Source organism: Lepidothrix coronata, unplaced genomic scaffold (genome assembly GCF_001604755.1).
Source record: "Lepidothrix coronata isolate B3197 unplaced genomic scaffold, Lepidothrix_coronata-1.0 Scaffold9, whole genome shotgun sequence".
Classification (NCBI taxonomy): domain Eukaryota; kingdom Metazoa; phylum Chordata; class Aves; order Passeriformes; family Pipridae; genus Lepidothrix; species Lepidothrix coronata.
In genome coordinates, this window is record NW_016690189.1 from 2,543,694 (window position 1) to 2,562,877 (window position 19,184).

At 34.2% G+C, this 19,184-nt stretch overlaps 1 protein-coding gene across 1 annotated transcript in view; it reads left to right on the plus strand.

The window, feature by feature from the left end:
• The window catches only part of OTOGL (otogelin like), an 87,862-nt gene extending 73,992 nt beyond the window's left edge, over positions 1–13,870 (plus strand). The window contains exons 48-56 of the mRNA XM_017804250.1: positions 827–931; positions 1,020–1,060; positions 2,001–2,064; positions 3,004–3,182; positions 3,562–3,666; positions 4,462–4,581; positions 6,174–6,219; positions 10,257–10,336; positions 12,726–13,870. Of these exons, the coding sequence (XP_017659739.1) occupies positions 827–931; positions 1,020–1,060; positions 2,001–2,064; positions 3,004–3,182; positions 3,562–3,666; positions 4,462–4,581; positions 6,174–6,219; positions 10,257–10,336; positions 12,726–12,926 (941 nt within the window). The 3' untranslated portion in view covers positions 12,927–13,870. The remainder of the gene's footprint in view (positions 1–826; positions 932–1,019; positions 1,061–2,000; positions 2,065–3,003; positions 3,183–3,561; positions 3,667–4,461; positions 4,582–6,173; positions 6,220–10,256; positions 10,337–12,725) is intronic.
• The last annotated feature ends 5,314 nt before the right edge of the window (positions 13,871–19,184 follow it).

Sequence of the window (19,184 nt, forward strand, 5' to 3'; positions counted from 1 at the left end):
GTTGATTACTTTTCAAACAATGAGCAACCAGAAGAAAAATATTTGCAGTGTAACCTTGTCCCTTTCATAGCCTCAGAAAACACATAAATTGTGCTATGTGTTCTTAAGTAATGTCTACAAGTGTAACTGCTTAATTTAAATTGATTCTTATGCTGCTGCAGTCTTGTCCTATTGCACTCTTGCAGTGTAACTTCAGTTAATTAAATTGTCTTTCACAAAGTTTGGAATTTAGTAATTTTTACTTCAGTTTTTTCTGTGTTTTGGTCCTTTCCTTTTTCAAGCACTTTTGCCCAGGTGAAAGTTTCTGCAGAAGCCTTTGGCATTGTTTTTTGTCAAATTCTGGCAGGTTTGATCTACATCTTAGTGTATGATCTTCTTTCAAAGTAAGCCCCCTCAGATAAGAGAGGCAGGCATTTTCTTGTTAGGGTCATCTCAGGATGACATTTGCTCCCTGTTATCTCATGGGAGTGTGCTTTACAGCACATTTGTATCTGAGAAGAAAAAACCCTGTGTTTTCCAAAGACTATGATTTTAATTGTCTTTGGTACTAGTTATAATCTTGAGTGATTCTGAAGTAAGAAGAATATTAAATGAATCCTGTGTGATGTTTTCTGAAAATTTAAGCATGTTCTAAGGCAACTAAAATCACTTTTGAAAATCTCTGTTTATTTTTTTAGTTCCAAATGTAATTCAGATGCTTAAGAAACACAATCAAGTTTATGTAACATAACATCATTTAAAAAATAGTATATCAAAAGAAATGTAAGCTGGAAAATATGAAGTAAATTTAAGTAAATTCTCATACGTGTCTTTCCCCCTCATTTAGTTTGTGATGAAAATCTTTGTTCTGAGCCTCCTATGATTTGCACAGATGACATGACACCTGTGAAGAAAAAAATACTTGGGCAATGTTGTCCAGAATGGCACTGTGGTAATTATTGCTTTACTCCTTAGTCACAGCTGTTAACTAAAGCTAACAGTTAGCTAACTGATTAACACGTGGGTTTTTTTCTCCTCAGAATGTAATTGTGAAAATGCTACTATGCTGACCTGTAAATTGGTAAGCGGCATTTTTAAGATATTTTTATTAATGGTGTTCAGCCCTGTCGCTCTTCCCTTTATATTCCTTGTTTCAATTGGTTGCAAAGGGTGATGAGGCTGACCATGGACAGGGTGGTACAGCCTCCCAGTCCCCAACTCAAGAACATGATTCAAACAAGTGTCAACTATTCCATGGAGAAATTTCACTTTCTGTGTTGTAAGATGTCAAAAGAAGAAAAGCAACTGTAATATTGTCCTGTTCAATGTTGACACTAAACAATATGCTGGTAAGGTTTTCTACAGAAATAGTTCCCATTTTTTAAAATAATTAATGAGGAATGAGTTTTATTAGCATATATATTATCTGGAGAAACTTGGTTTTTCGTTAATCATTTATGCTTTAGATGACAATGATATAACATTATTGAATTTAGCTGATAGGAGAATTCATAAATATGTTCCTCCTCATGTAGTCTGTTGTAATAGGAACTGTGATCTGGAAAATAGTTATGAATGAATGTTCAAACTCCTATTATAACCATAGTGATGATATTTTCCATTTCAAATGTCCATATGTGAAGACTGCATAATATAAAGTCTAATCAGGGGTTTTAAATTTGAATTTCACTTATTTTTTGGAAGTAAATTCTTAGAAGGCAATCTTTTACTAATATGGGTATTATTGAAATAACTTTGTATCTCAGGAAAAAAATACTTTTTATTTACTCAGCTGTTCTTATGCACTTGTACAGAAAATGAAGTGGTTTTTCCTGTTTAAAGTGATAAATACATTGAATAACTCTGAGTGTGCTACTGTTTCTTGAGTACATTTTTCTCTTTTATGAAATCAGGGGTGGAAGCGATGAAAGTAATATTTTACATTTTTAGAGAAAAATTGTCTGCTTGGCACTATATTTAATTGTACATGACTTTGCAAACTTTTATCTTTTTATGCTCAGGGAGAAGTTAAAAAAATAGATAATAGCGTTTCCAGTGCTTGCGGATGCACTCACTACATTTGCGGTAACTTTTTCATATTCCTTGTTGTTGTGTTTTAGTTTTCAGCAGAAAGGGCATGCAAAGAAAGCAGAAATAGGACCATAGTAACCTTCTCAAATATAAATGCTCCTTTGTCTTGATTTGATGTTTGTCCACCTAGTTATGCAATTATACTCTCTTTTCTGGATATGAGGCTTTGTCTGCTAGCCCATCCGTTTTGTGTCAGTTCTTGCGGGGTGTGGGAGTGTTGTAAAACTGCCCATGCTTTCAGAGCCTCTCTGGTGAGGGAAATATGGAAAGCATGTTGTGAAGTGCAGCTGTGTGTGAGCAGTGCAACTGCTCCTAGTCTACTTTCAAGCACAAATGAGACACCACCACACCAGAGCAACAAACCTGTTCAACCAGCACAAGAGTAGGAAACCAGTGTTAAGATCAGACCTCTGCTCCCTTCCCTCACCCAGCTACCCTATGGTAGACGAGATTTCAGCTGCACTGTGCATGGGGGATGCTGGAGGTATGCTGCAGTCCTGACAGTAGCCCAGGCTAAACTGCCTCAAGGAGCAAAGCACACATTTATGGTACAGCTTGAGCAGATTACTGGCCTACAGATAATTGGAGACATACTAGTTTAATTGACAGAAAGGCTACATTTTGTAATGTGCAGAATAGTTGGATGTCAAATATTAGAACTCTTTAAAAGTAAGAACTACACATTTTTTTTTTACTCCCATTGTAGGAACACTATCAATTTTAGGCAGTTTTGCATTTTGTAGGATTTTCTTAAGTTGAATTATACTTTCTCCCCCTCTATTTTGGTAATTTAAACCACAAACAGTCAAGTCTAAAAGTTAGAATACTTTTGCATAGGACTTGGCCCTACTTTTGTCTTACCAGTGATTCTGTTAATTTGTTTGATGATTTTTTTTGTCCCCCTCTGGTAACATTTATTTCTTTCCATTTTAGAGAAGGATGATGTGTGCATCTTCCAAGAGGTCACAGTACTGAATCCTGGACAGTCAATAATTCAGTACTTGGATGGAGACCTTTGTTACACTGTACAATGTTTACAAGAAAAAGATCAGAACACAGGATACAATGCCATGCATTTCACAATGATGAACTGTTCCCAGCAATGTGAAGCTGTGAGTATTCTTAAAATACAGGAATGATGCAATTTGTGAGCACAACTGCACAATTAGGATAAAAGTTTTAGTGAAAACTTTTGCTAGTCCTTTAACTCAGCAAGTATGAGAACTTAACAGTGATGATGTGTACCTTGTGTCTACAGGATTATTTTTAGAGGAAGGTTCTATCAGCATATGAAAATGTATCTATCTGACCATCCATCCATCCTTCCATCCATCCATCCATCCATCCATCCATCCATCCATCCATCCATCCATCCATCCATCCATACGTATATTGCTTTTCTTGGTATTTTTAGTTTTAGAAATCAAAGAATTTCCATATCCTATATGTTTAAAAATACTTACTTGGTTTTTTTCTTTCCTTTCTTTCCAGCATCAAATATATATTCCTTCCTTCAGTCACCATACTTGCTGTGGCATGTGTCAAAATGTGTCCTGCTCTTTTCATACAGAGAACGGAACACTCATTGTGTATGAGGTAAGTGTCTTTGGACAGAGATAGGAAATAACTATAATAATACAATATATAGGTATCTGACAGTCATTTCTTAGTTAACTCATGCTGTCAGTCTTGTTACATGCCTCCTTGCTGCTGTTTATACACTTAGAGACTATTTATGATATACGATAGCAAGAGTGTGTTTATTTAAAGACCTGCCATTTCACACTATGTGAATACCTTATTTCATTTTATTGCTCGTAATATTTTCTATAAAGATATGTAAATGTCATAATTTACTTAAGGTTGGATATGCTCCAAGTGCAGGGAAGGGTTCAAATTTTAATTCTAAGTCATGTACTGTGATTTAGATATGTTCGGAGCTTCAGAGTTCACAGTGGCCCTCTTCTCAGGGCCACTCTTCTTGTTCTGGTTACTACAGAAAGAAAGAGTGCAAATTGAAGCACTGGGGTTCAGGATCTTGATGGTGTGTCAGCATCCCCATACATGGAAATTTAGATGTGGCCATAACTTGGTTCATGCTTCCCATTGCTTTCAGAGCAAAAGAAACTAACAGGCACAGAGACTTTTAATTCTGCACTAGGACACCCATGCTGAACAGCGTGCTGGAGAATAGAGCCATGGCTCCAGGGAGGAGTAGCCACTGGTAGTTAGAAGGTGGTCTTTCTCCTTGTCCCCTCTGGGTGGTATGCAAGACTTTCCACTCCAGTAGGTACTACCGCATGAGGGCACCAGTTTTAGAGACATTTGAAGTTGTAGATAAAGCTGAAATGTTTTGGCTTCCCTGACAATGGCTTTGGTTCATATATTCAGGAAGGAAGCACCTGGAGCTCCAACTGCACCAACTACAAATGTGCTAAGACTGCTGCAGGGGCCATCATACTGGGGTCAAGTGTTGTCTGCCCCCCGTTTAATGACACTGATTGTACAAAGGTTTGTACTTTGGGTGAGGTAAGTGATAATAACTGCTCTGGAGTTTGGCTTACACTTGACAAGGCATGCATAGCTCATGTAGTTCCTTTAAATTAAAAAAATGGTAAGTAAAAACATGTAAACTAACAATTTACAGTTATTTGCTATGCTCCTGTTTGCTTTTCAACTGACAAAGTGTCTGTGAGCAGTATAAAGATTTGGTTTGGGTCTTGATGACTGCTTTTAAAATATTGTGGAATTGGAATCATGCTTAACATACCACTATATAAAGTGCTAACCACTGTGTCTTACTTTAGTTTAGAATAACAATTAGCCAAGTTCGTAGTGCACATAGACTAAATGAATCAGATCAAGCAATCCAGAAATGCTGCATATAAAAGTCGGCTATATTAAAAATTCCTTAAGTTGTGCAAGGATTAGGAAGATGACAGAGAGGACAGAGTATATATAAACTTTATTATCTCTTAAAATAAACTTTTTATAATAAAAAATATCATACATGAAAGGGTATCTACCTACATCACATATCTAAAAATGTAAATGTGGCATACCCATATAAACTTCTTTTAAGAACGTGTGTTCTTCACATACATTGCATATTTGTTTACAGTTTAATTTCTAATTTAATACTTCTCTAACTTTATAATACTTATAATTCTTGCACTTGCAGTACACCATATATTTAATATAAACTACAAATAATAATAAATATATATGTAGAGAGGGTAAGTACCATTATAGCCTTGACTACAGATTATGAATTTAGTACAAGTCCTACTTATCCGTTCCATTTGTTTAAAAAAATCCTGAAGAAGGTACACTATCTAAAATTAGTGTCTGTATTACTTTGACTTTATGCTTGAGTTTCTTCCTTGGAACCATTTTGACACCATCTATTAGGATCTTTCCTTAGTAATAATGGTTAAGATTTTAAAGAATGGAGCCCTATAATTAACTTCTTGAGTCAGTCTGACCTGTTTTTCAGAGATGTTGAACATAGACTTGAACCAGTAGCTGAGAAGAAAGCTCTTCTGACAGGCATCTCAGGATCATTCAGGAATATGGATTTAAGTATCTGAGTTTAAGTGCTCCAAAGTTCTCAAACAGCTTATTCAGTGATTTTTCTCTAATGATATAAATAATGTATGCTCGCATGAAAAGATAGAAGCTAAAAAATGTCTTTTGTCTGCTGTTATCTTAAGAGTGCTATTCGTGTTCTGTTGACTGCTTGATATGCAGTTCTGGGCTATACACATGAATTTTTTTAAACTAGCCTAATAAGTCTCAGTGGTGGGGAAATAGATGGTAGTGGATAATATAAAAATACGCTTACAGAAACTAAGTGATTTATTCAAAGGAGACTAGATCAGATGTCAACTGAACACTACTGAACTTTCAGCAGTGATGAGTTTGTTTTCAATTTCAAAGGTTGTAATGAATTTGTGAACCAAACCTTCAGCTGACACATCTGTGTAATTCTCTTCATTTCAGTGATACTACTTTTTATTAGATGAGCATCTTTAAAACATGGAATATCTTACCTTTTCATCAGGCACAGTGTTTTTTGCTATATTCCCCTTTTATTTTCCTAGAATGGAGGAATTGTGCAGACGTATAATGATGGCTGCTGCAAGACCTGTAAGTGATGAAGGCTGCAATATGTGCTAGTTTGGCTTTGATTTTGGAGGGCTTGTTTTTTAACCTCAGTTGCTGGGACATAAAGAAGGAAAAAGCATGCAGTCCCCCTGCAAATCACATAAAAATTGTTGTAGTTACCTAACTACTTTTATTAAAAGGTATTGCTTCATTTGGCTGCTGACTTGGTGATTTTTAACATTATTGTTCTGGAGTATAACCAAATCTCTCCAAATATAACCCATGGAAGATTAAAAGTTATCTCAATTAAAATAATGAACAAATTCTCTTTATTGCTAAGATGGCTCTAAAATATTGCCTGTATGATTTTCACCATAAAAGATAAGGACTTTTTCCCCCTAAAATTGATTCCTAATTCAGTGACATTTTGCAATATGTCTTCAAACTTACTGATTTATTCTGTATCCCTAATATGTATTTTCTAGGGCCAAAATACTGGAATACTTTTTTAAAAATCCCAAATGAGGAAAAGTTATAGTAATACTGAAGATAGTGACTCTTATATAAAATCAACTTTTTAGTAACTGGGAATATGTACACATTTTCTGACTGTGTAACTTTAAAATATGATGAAATGTGACTCAGGCTGACATAAAGATTTCATAATTTTTGCAATTTTAAAAATTGATTGAAAACAAACAGGTTTTTGCTGCAGTTTTGACTAAGAAAAGTTTTATTATCTAGGTATATAATTATTTATATATAAAAACCTGTTGTTGTATAAAAGTAATTGTGTAGAGCAAGAACATGTTCAACACTTCAGAAAATCCTCCCCCTCTTTTTTGGCCATTTTTGTCTTCAACATTAGAGTAAAATATATAAGCAAATTAGTTTTTGGAATTTTTGTAGACAAACGTTTACTTAATAATATTGACTAGCAAGTCACAGACTTACAACCATATATTATACAGTTATTACATAAAACTGAACTGCAATGTATTTTATATAATTTGATGAAAAAAGGGAATATTGATATTTATCTAATACAGAGTAATACCAAGTTATGCTAGTCTTAAAAACTGAACTGTAAATGCTGATATTCTATTGTATACAAAATGTAGAAAATAAAGCATATTTTAATACAATATAGTACATTTTTTAATGAGAACCACCATAGAGAAATAACACACCAAATTGTGCTACAGTCTTAATGACAATATTCTTTCTCTCATGAGATAAGCTGTGTTGAAAAATATTTAACTTCCCCTCAAAATTAGGTTGGCTTTTTTTAGAAACTTAGTCTTAAGAATTATTGACTATTTGTTTACTTTTGATCAGGAAGATTTATAATTTTGGCCATATTCTGTGGCCTCAGGAAAGGCATTGTTATACTTCAGAAATACTTGCTGAGGTGGCTGCTAAAAACCCCAGATATCATTCAAACAATTATATGCTATTTTATTTTTATTTTGTTTTATTTTTAACTAAAAGCATGTGCCCTGTGGTGAAGCAGTTAAGAAGAGTACAAATAGAGCTTGCAACACGTTGGGGTTTTAATGGGGACAAATAAATTTTCTGAAAGAACTTGATTTAATGCATGCAAAGTGAGTGCATATATTTAATTCTTACCTTGCCATAGAGAGACTCATTGCAAAAGTTTGATTTAAAAGTAAGCATCATTCCAGTTTTGTGTTAATCAGGAGTGTAATAAAGTTTAGGCCATCTTTAGACTTGAAGCAGCTGCGCAGTTTCTAAATTGTAGAAGACTAACAGGAAAGCTCATCATCTTTTATTAAAAGAAAAATTGCAGTTGGCAGTGTAAGAATTAATGAAATGTCATTTATACAGAAATGTTTTTATTTCATGAGAATCTTCTATTCCTAATGATTCTGCCAGGTTCTGGATTGGGTCTATTACCCTTTGCCATTAATCCAGTAGTGCCTACTGATAGTATTAATTGTGAACCAGGTATTATTTTTAATACTGTATTTTCCTTTTTTTGATAATAGTGTAAGCAGTACTTGATATATATGTCGTAGCTGTCATCATCATTAAATGTTACCATGCAGTTAATGGTTCTGGGCCTGATACTGAGAGATGCTGATCCTCTGTTGGTCTCCCAAATCAGTGGTTTTCTAAAGCCTGGTTAAGGTTCACTGCTCAGCACCTGTCAGAATTAGGTTCATCCATTTATGGTTATTCCTCCTGCTCTTGCTGAAATTTCTTTTAGCACATGAATTTACTGTACAGGCTAGTGGTACTAAAAATGTTACTGAAAAAAAAATCATAATTCTGAATACGGTTACCAAGAGATTCTAAATCTGATCCCAGGTTTCTGAAATTATTGATGGAATTCTTTTTTTTTTGTCTTAAAATAGAGCAAGAGTGTGTGTTATTGTCTGGTCTCACCTTTGCAAATATGGATTTATGCTGTATTTCTTCTTTGTCACAGATAATATGCTTTATAAAGTTAGGAAAATGTTGAGGGTGGGGCAGAAACATACAATTGCAACCACGTGGTAATATATACTTTTTACACCAGAAAATACAGAATGTTACAAAACTGTTGCATCACACTCATAATTCTTAACTTTTTAGGATAGGTAAGTCACAGAAACTCATTGCTGAAATTAGGAGTGAGTAACCAAGCACATCTGATATTGAATGCAGATCTTTACAGTTCAGGGCTGGGGAGAGAAAAGTATAGCATCAGTCTTCATTAGACATCAGCACTTTATATGCTGAAATGTCATTTATATCTCTACATGACTTCTAGCAAAACAAAGATTGCATTGTCTACATGTACTCATGCTGGCAAACACTTTCTAATGGAAATACCACAGAACTTTTTCTTAAGTGTTTCTGAGGAAAGAAAAGCAAGATAACAACTTCAATCATACAGCAATTTGCTAATTCAGTAACATAATCTTGTTTTACTCTGAATGCACAGATTAAAATATAGCTGTACTCTGCAGCAAACCTAAGTTTTAAATACTCAGTGGAGCTGTGGTTGCAGAATATCTTGGTTGCTCAGAGCTCAATTATCTTATAAAAGTGCTCACAAGCTTCTGGGGAACAGAAGAGTTGTTCTTTTTGTGTACACCCAACCATAAAGGCATGTGTGGAAGGCTGAGAAACTCTGCTGAGTTATTATTCAGAAACTCTGCTTATTATTTTATATGCTGGATATCCAGAATGGTTCCACAGCAAAAGTAATATATGATTTTGATGGGAAGTGAAATAAGAGATCTAATTAACTTCTGTTACACAGATAGTAATAACAGTCTTATATGGAGTGCAGCATGAAAAATTATATTTTTAATTTTTAATATGTTAAAAATGGCTTTGCACTCTACAGTTTTATTTTTCAAATAGAAGGAAAGAACTCCTGTCAATATCTCCCAGATTGTACATAAAAATTCAGTATTTCCCTAATCCTAGCTCTGTATGCTGACTCAGTGCTAAATGCTTCAAATCTAGTGATAAAAAGTGCATCATATTTAGCAAATGGATGCATCTCTCTCTTTCAAAGCTTCCTTGAAGGACATCTTTTTCAAAAATACATTGAAATGATGTAATTATATTTAATTTTTAAACCTGCAAAATAGCATCAGTGTAATCACGTTCACAGCTTCACCTTCTCAATGTTAAGTTCTGAAAATTTTCTAAAATGCAGAATTAAAATCCTATTTACATTCAACATTCCCAATAAAACAGAATTAATTCTAATACTATTCAAAATTACTCGAGACATCTTTTTTCCTCATTGCTTATATTTGTCTTGCCATATATGCAATTTAAAATCATATTCATATTTTAATATTTCTAAAATCTGTAGAGCTTATTTGGGACACTTGATGACTCATATGTGCCAGCTATAAAACAAATAATTCTGCACAAGAACTATTTACTAATATATTAGATTTAAAAAAAGATATGGAAGTAATAGTTTCTGTGTGTACATTAAGGAAAACAAAGTATAATTATTTAAATTATGTTAATAGTTTTACCTTTTTTTTAGTAGCAAATGCAGTACAAAAGGTGTATTGATTCAGTATACATTTTCTGTATTTTTTCAGGCAAAAAGGAAGAAAGAATTTGCCAAAAAATGACAATCAGGACAACCATAAGAAAAAATGACTGTATAAGTCAAAGCCCGGTAAGCATAAAAGAGCTGTTTTGATGCTGGGCCTGTGGCATGCCAAATCAAGTACTAAGAAATTGGTTATAATGAACAACAAGCAAAAAAAATACTGCTGTCTTCTCAAAAGCAGACCTTTCATCCTAGGAATGTTATCCTACTCATAAATACAGTAAAACTAGCTGTTCCAATGACTGAAACACTGAGCCCTCCTACTAGAAAAACATCTGGCTTCAAATGAAAAATACACACCATAATTGCTTGTGACTAATGAAAGCATTGAACTCTTCGGCACAAAAAAACCATCCCACTCTAAAAGAGGACTAGAATGTTTCAACTTACAGTGTGATGGAAACATTGCTCTATTCCCCTTTGAGGACCTTTACACTCTGTGTATCTTCTCCTGCACATAGCATGGGTCTCCATATCATAAATTCTTGATCCCATTTATTTATGTGTCTACTTAAGACATCTTATTTCTCAGCTTTTGTGTAGCCCCATCTGCAGAACCCTGGATATTTCCGAGTAGCAAATGTATTTCTCATGTAGCACTTAGAAGAGAAGCATTTGACAAAGTAGCTCAAGACTTCCAAAAGGCCTCTGGTAAGATTCTATTGAAGAACCTAAACAATCATTAGGGAAGAGGCAAAATATCATCACATATTGAAAGGCATCCTCTAGAAGTTCAACAGTGATATGTTCAAATTTTAATAGTAGGGGTGTGTGGTGTATTTATTTAGTTTTAGAAGAAGGGTTGGTAAGGAGGGAGTATAAATATATAGATGAAATTACAGTAATTTTCCAGTTAAGAGAAGATGCTGGAGAGCTTCACAGTTACTTTAGTAAATGTAGTACAATTTAGGTTAAGGGACAGCAATATGACAAAATAAAGACATGGTATTGACTAAATGAGAATATTAAAATGAAAGATTTTGTCAAACCTCATAGGGTTTTTAAACTAGTTGAAAAGATCCTTGCTTTGTTGTCCAGTTCTTTGAAAATCTCTGCTTTCCTGCTGACAGAAAGGCTAACTAAGAGCTACAACTTTTAGGGAAATGGATAGGCAGTGGAAACAAGCTCATTCTAGAGTATCTTATGATTCAATGCTGCAGTACTAATGAGAGTACTCTGTGGAGCTGTAGTGCTTCTGCATTGCTGCAGAACTACAATGTTCAGAAAGGAGCAATAAGAATGTTGGCCAAGTTATGTCTTGAACGACACAACAAATGAAGCCTCCCTTTTTATGACTTTCTGTTGTAGATCATATTTCCTTCCCTCTCTAACCACCTTTGAAAAAGACTCACCACCATCCCACTTCTATTTGTATTACAACCCCCTTCTCCCAGTATCTTCTTACTCCTGATTTCCTTGATAGCTGCACACCCTTTGCACAGTCCAGATTCCCTTACCCTTCACCCAGAAGTACCTCCAGATTTTCATGTCCTCAGAATTCCTATTCATACCCTTAGCTCCAATTCCTTTCCTCTTCAGCTCCCCTACTGGCACTCTTTTTCAATTGCTTGATTTTGGCCAATCAAATGGTGGCATCTGCTCTGACTGGTTTGGAACTACATACACAGATTAATACTGTCAAACCTTGGAAAGGGCAGAGTATGATTACATTTCTTTAATTAATAAGTAGGACTATTAGTGGTTAGGACAAAGTCTTTTTTTACCCCTGTTAAATTTCAGAAAACTTAAAAGCTGTCAGAGTAACTTTTCAGTCTAATTTTTATGGATATGGCACATTTCATCACAGGCTGCTTGGAAGGGAGTGGATCAAAGCATCTTTCATATGTCCCACCTGCATAAGAAATCGGATCTAAAACTATCACAGAAAGAACTAGATCTATTATAGCCATTCTCAATTTCCCAGCTATTAACACTGCTTGTTTTAATTAAAAATTATTAATTTTTTTCTGTCAGATTATCAGATAAGAAAATTCCTCAGATAATGTAGTAGTGAGAGAAAGTGACTTCAGTCTAGAGCACACATAATTTTCTAGCCACTCTGTGCCCTTGTTTATTTGTTACTGCATCTACTTTTTGGATACATTTCTTAGAGTGATAATACAGCCCTCAGTCACAAGCAATATGAATAAGAAATGGGAAAGCTTTTCCACTGCTATGCTTTTCCTCTTGAACCTTCAAGGAGAAAGATAGACTTCCCTTCATTTTCCTTAGAAGAATTTAACACATGATTAAACAATAAAGAATAGTTTAATTAAAAAAAATATTTTCAACGTGGCTAAACTTAGAATTAATGAATTTTAGAAGTTAAAACAATTTTTTAGACCAGAGTCCTTCTCAAATGTAAAAATGGGTTTTAATCACAGAGAAGTTTGAAATGTAATATTTTTGCAACAAAATTTAAGATGTCTAATTTCACTTCTTATTTTACTTCTAGATAAACGTGGCCTCTTGTGATGGAAAATGCCCATCTGCAACAATTTTCAATGTCAATATTGATAGCCATTTAAGATTCTGTAAATGTTGCCGAGAAATTGGAACACGTAATCTGACTGTGCCACTGCGCTGCTCAGGAAATGGCACTGAAATTATGTACGTCCTTCAGGAGCCTATAGACTGCTCATGCCAATGGAACTGAACATTACTGTGGATACAATTTAATCTGAATAAATAAAATGAGTTTCCTTTCACCAGACATGATTTTTTGACCGTGGATGGTTGCAGTAGTCTGCAGGGATATAAAAAAGTCCTCAGTTATGCTTTATAATGTAACTTTTCACAAATTTAGTAAAGACGTTGTTTGTTATTCTTCAAATTGTCTTTTAAAATATTGGCATGTATAGAAAGAAAACATAAATCCTTTTGGACAAGGTGTAATCATCATTTATTTCTACTCAGTGGCTTTCTGATGAGCTGTTGAAAGCTGGTTAATGTCTGTGTTTCTAGTATTTTAAAATTTTGGATTGAGGTTACCCATCAAAGTTGAGAATTTCTCAATGGTTCGTTTGCTTTGAGAACTCCAGTGGAAAACTATCACTGGTCCCATGTTTAAATGGGAAAGAAGCATATTAGCATTTTGAGAATGACTGAATTATTTATTTACAAAATCGAAAGTTCAACTGCAACACTTTTTTTCTTGTTTAAAAATCTATCTTTTGTCCATTAAGCTGTTATCAATGATTCTACTCTGCTTACACTGTAAGTCACTGAGAAATAACACAACTATGATCTGTAAGTACTTGTAGGAAATCTTCAGAGTACACAGCAGCATCATAATAATATCTTTAAACCTTAGACATATATTTAATTTTTATGTATATTATAAATATGAAACATGACTAGGCAAAGGCTCAAGATTTCAAGCTTTTGTGCCTTTATGAAAATATCTAAAAGCTGTTTCTGCTATGAAAAATTCTATTTTATATCCATTTTTCACTTTTCACAGAAAAGAAATTGGCTGTCTGCTAGCTATAGAGTAAGATTCTATGTATATATTTATTAAAAATACCAGAACATTTTAACTATTCATAATGGGTTTCTTCCTTCATTTTCCAGTCTGAAGATTTGTATTCAGTATATTTTTATAAAATGCATTTTTAAAAAAAAATACTGAGATTTGGACTGAATTTACGCTTCACAATTTTTGAGTCCAGGAAAAAAAAATCAGGTAAAATAAATGTTTTGAAGGTCTTAGGTGAGTTATTCATGCTCAATCAAGCTGTGAATGTCCATGATTCAGCACCTTAGGCTGAATGTAATCTCCCCTTTATTAAATATACTCTATAACCTTCTGTTAAAAATTAAGGATACAATTTTAGGCTTGTTTTTATAAGATTACTTTGCTTTATGAACTCACTGAATGAAAATCATTTAAAGTATAACAATATTTTCCTTATCATCAAAATTGATTCAGAATTAAAATTCTTGTCTAAAAGTCTGAAAACCTTTTGACAAACAGTTTTAATTTCAAGCTGTTGTCATTTAGTTACAAAAAGATTGGATTATCACATAGATTATTACAATGAAAAGTAAGTAGTATAAAATTTAAAAACCCCTTTTAAAATCCAAGGCTATTTTGCTACTTCGTATGACAAATCTTTAAATGTTTGTTATATTCAGTTTGTTGGCTTATAAAGAAAATAGCTTATCTAGGGAAATCTGTCTTTACTAACAAGACTCATCTACTCATCCATATCCTTAAAAATAGTGACTTGGTTTAAAAACTAAGGAAGAATCCATTGTATTATCTGTAAAATATTTAGCCATTCTAAGGAAATAATGATAACCCAGTGATCAAAATAAAGTGACACTTTGAGAAAACATATGCTTCATTTGCACATTTTTATAATTTGTATGGCAGATGTTTCAAGTTGTATTAGATACCAGGGCCTAGAACCAAAATGTTCTCTGATACTGCTGTCAGAATTTGTATACAGAAACTTTTCACGTGGGCAAGAAATGAAATTTAAATCATAGTCATAACCATAGTTTATTTACTCTTACAGGAAATTAAAAGAACAACTTTTAAAAGAAAAATATATCCTTAGAGCCTTTTGATTTTTTAACATAGAGATAGGAATCCTATATTTGCATTAAGAGAGTTTGGCCCAAAACTTATTAATGAATTTAGCATTTGATAAAAAGGAAGCTCTCACAATACAGCATTTTTTCCATATAATCACTGAACACTTTATGTGTTTTGATTGAACAGCTGTGTGTTTTATAAGACATGTGCTTTTCTAAGATTTAGAACTGTATTTGTAATTAAAAAGAATTTAATAAGTATTATTTTGCAGAGTAATAATAAATCAGTGTTGATGCAATAATTTACCTTTGCCACAAAAAAAGGATGCTAATGCAAAATCTTGGGCAAACCTGGAAATTAAAAAAGCAGTTATGTTCAAAATTAACTTCATGACAACCTGTAATGATATCAAAATGGTGTTAAAATATTTTTTTTCCCACTCACCCAATTTTGTTTTTTAAAATGCAACTGTAGGGACTGAAGCCTACGGCAAAATCATACATCTTCAGTGTGGCTGGATAGGGTGGCTCTAAGGTCGCCTTTCATTTTACGATTAAACTTCAAACTTGGGCTGCTTTGGCCTGGTCAGAAAGTGAACAAGACTGAAACCCATGAACCATTTCCTAGACAGCCAACCCACTGCTGTTACCTCCATGAAGATGACATTGGCACAATGTGGTACATTTTATATAGTGTGAACTAACCCTTGCAGGCCATGCAGCTGATAGAAGATTTGAATGAGCCTGCAGTGTGGCAGGACTGTTCTGCTCTAAATGTTTCCTCTGTCTGCAACTTAAATATAAATATAGATGCAGTTTGATGTTCTGTCTGGGTTTTCTCATCTCTCTTCAACTCTGCATTCCTGCCTCAGATTGTGTGTAACCCTATTTGCACAGCTGTCTTGTGAGCTGCTTTGGAAAACTGAGCCAACTTGAATCTTACTTAATTAAATATGAAAATTAATGCCTGTTTATTATTGACTAAAAGACCTTTAATACACAGAGTTCCCTCTCTCCTACCCTCTCTGGAACAAAGACTCAAATAATTTCTACTCCTCTAAGAGAAAGGCTGAGAATGCATGCTTCTGAAACTCCCACGCTGTCATTGAAAAATGTGGGGAGCTGGGGAGAAGTGTGCATGATGGAGTGCAGTCCTGCTGCAGTCCTGCCATGCCTTGGCATTTCTCCCATTTGTAGCTGCTTCCACAGGCCCTTCATTCCTACATTGCCGCTGCTTTCTTCTACCTGTGCTTGCAGAAGAAGTTCTACAATATAAAGGATTTTTTAGGGATTAACATAAATAAATCTCTATACTTAGAATCAGATTGTACCTGAATATGCCTCTATAAAATAGTAAGTCTTTGCCCATATTATTTATATTTGACTTTTATAATTCCATTGCCTTGTTACTAGGCCATTTGTTAAGACCAATTCTTGCCTCAATATGCAATTAGAATTTGAAACACAGCTTTTAAAATTAGGTTTAAGCCACTTATTTTGTGTTTTTATTAATAAAATCTGAGAGTATAACTATACAAGCACCTAATATTCTCCTTTTTTGGCTAGCCAAATCTGTATACTAAAAATAAGAAGTAAAACTTAATACATTTATGTGATTTATTTCCACATTTTAGGCAAAGCTCTTCCCAAATACATGAACCTGTGCATTGGTGAAATTTTCAGGCAGGATCAGGCCTGAAGTTTCGTGTTTGAACATAGTTACAAGCCACATAATATACTGAAAGGTGGAGGCATTACAGGAACACACTCCGGGGTTAAAAATGGTCACTGAGCTGTTCACAGTGCTTAAGCAGTGACAAAGCACTGTTTCAGATGTAGCTCCTTTCCCCTTTCTTTCTCCTTTCTCTCTTTCTTCACCATTTTTCCTGACACTATTTTTTTTTCTCTTGACCTTCTGCACTGCTGATAAACTGAGTTTACAGAGCCTGGATAATTATTTATTTAATTATTATTATTATGCATTGGTTCTATATAGTTCTTTCCATCTCTTTTTCTTCCATCTCTCCTTTTATAAGTATTCAAAGGAAAAATCGAATTTCCAATTGTTACAGAGACTCAACTTTGTGTGAAAACTTACCACCAAATAAACATGAAGGTACCACTTGGGAATAGTGTGGCAATGGAAAACATTAACTTGAACTGATTTTTTTGAGTTCTGTTCCATCAAATCCTTTTCCAGATGTTACCTTGAAGTGATATTGTTGCTGTAATCATGTGTGGGTGTATGTCCTATGGAAAAATCCCACAGTGGTGTGATCTAGTACAGGGGACAAAACATAAATGAGTTGTCACACATAGCCATAGCAATATAGCAATCGTGGAGGGGCAGCATGGAGGCCAGAACACTAGCAGAAAATTTGTATAGTTACAGTGAGGTATTGGTTGGATTTCACACTGCCAACTATTTTGGGGAATATATTTTCAAAAAACATTCACATGAACATAAAAAGTCTTCTGAGGGATAGACTTCAGCACTTAACATTAATGCAAAAGAAAAAAGGCCTTTATCAAAAAAAAGGTTATGGTTGAGAGGGTCTGTACATAACATCATGTACTAAATTTTCTCTAACCTTTCTTTAAGTGCCAAGTCGAATATGCAAGCTACCTATAAAACAAGGAGACTTAGAAATTATCTGTCCATTATCATTAACAGGTCACCACAGCTTAGGGTGGAAAGGCATATTCAGAGCTGAAGGACAATGAACTGTAGCAACTGCAAATACGATACATTGACCAGATCTTAGCAGCCACATACTGATCATTTAAGAACTGTAATTTTTGCCTATTTGGAAAAATAATTCTACATATAGACCAAATAGGTGGTCATATACCTATTGAAATCAGTGGTAAAATATTCCCTAAAATCCAGGATTTGATAATCTTACTGCAAGGAGGTAGTCTGAAGAAATGTCCTATATGTGTAGTTTCTACTTTCACAAGTAGTTTTTGTATGAGGGAACTTGAAATGCTTTTGTACTGATGTTGCATTCTGGAGAAAACCAATAGTGAATGATGTTAAAACTTAATCACTAGAAATGCTGAATAAAAGGGAGTGGTTGTGTTTTGGGGAGTGTTCTTTTGATTAAGGTGGAATGTGCACACACACTTAATTTGATGAAGTTAATGCAAAGAGGGCTTCTGCTGGTGTCTTGAAAATTGCTTAGTTAATAAAGCCTCCCTTTGTGCTCAATGGCTACAAATTTCTCTGGGAAAAAATGAGTATGTCTGCTTTGCAAAACAGCTGAATAGGCAGTAGCTAACTTTTGTCATTGATAGGTAAAACAGCACTCAGGTAATTACACTCGTGTGTGCTCTGTATGTGTGTGCTTCTCAGAGAGGGAGATTGAGTTTTGAGATCAGTGTTTTGAGATCAGGGGTTTCATTGAGGCAGCTTTTGATTTACTATGTGTGTCCTTGAGCCAGAGTAACATAAAAGCTCCAAAATGGTATTTTTCTGGTGAGAGTAAGCCTGCCTTGTTTACTACAAGTTATAAATAAAGCTTTAGTTAAAAATTTTATTCCTTATTTCACAATTCACAGTTCAGTTGCATACAGTTTTAGTAAAAATCAGGAACAACCCACTGAGAGACAAGACACTATCTCAATGTAGAAATATGATGTGATGATAGCACCTAAGAAAATACACAGTAAATAATATGAGTGCTTCTCATTTTTATGGTACATATATGGTGGCACTGATTTTTATTTATTCTATTATTAGTAAACAATTTTTATCGGCTTATTAAGCTAATTTAATTGCAAAGAACACAGTGCAAAACTAATTTTCTATTTAAAAGGTTAATTTGGTTAAGGCACTGGGAATTATATTGAGGTAGGTTTAACTCTGAAATTGCTGCTTCAGATCTGGCCAAAGGTTGAGATCACCCAATATATTTTTCTGAGCTGAGTTCTTGTTCAGGAACCTGAATAGATCAGTAAAATAGATCAGTGGTCCTACCACTATACGTTCTTGCCTATTCTTTGTTTATAGATTTTTATGCTGGTAACTTTTTGTGGGACCTCTGTAAGATCATAATACATATAAATGGGCTCTGCAGCTGTGCTTAGTGCTTCCATGGAAAAGTGTTTTAAGGCTTATTTTAAACACTGACAAAGGGGCATCCTGCTAGAAATGTGTATTGTAGAAAACAATCAGAGTCTGGAGAAAAGTAAGTAAGGGGTTACACTGATTTTAATGAAGTTTGATCTGGTAATCACATAGAAACTGAAAAAAACCTGAAATTTTTTACGCTGAGTTGTTTTTAAATTACTACAAACAACAGTCACATCCACAGTTCAGTGAAGTTAAAGGAAGGCCTTCGGATCTGAGAAAACTTTATATGAGGCTTGG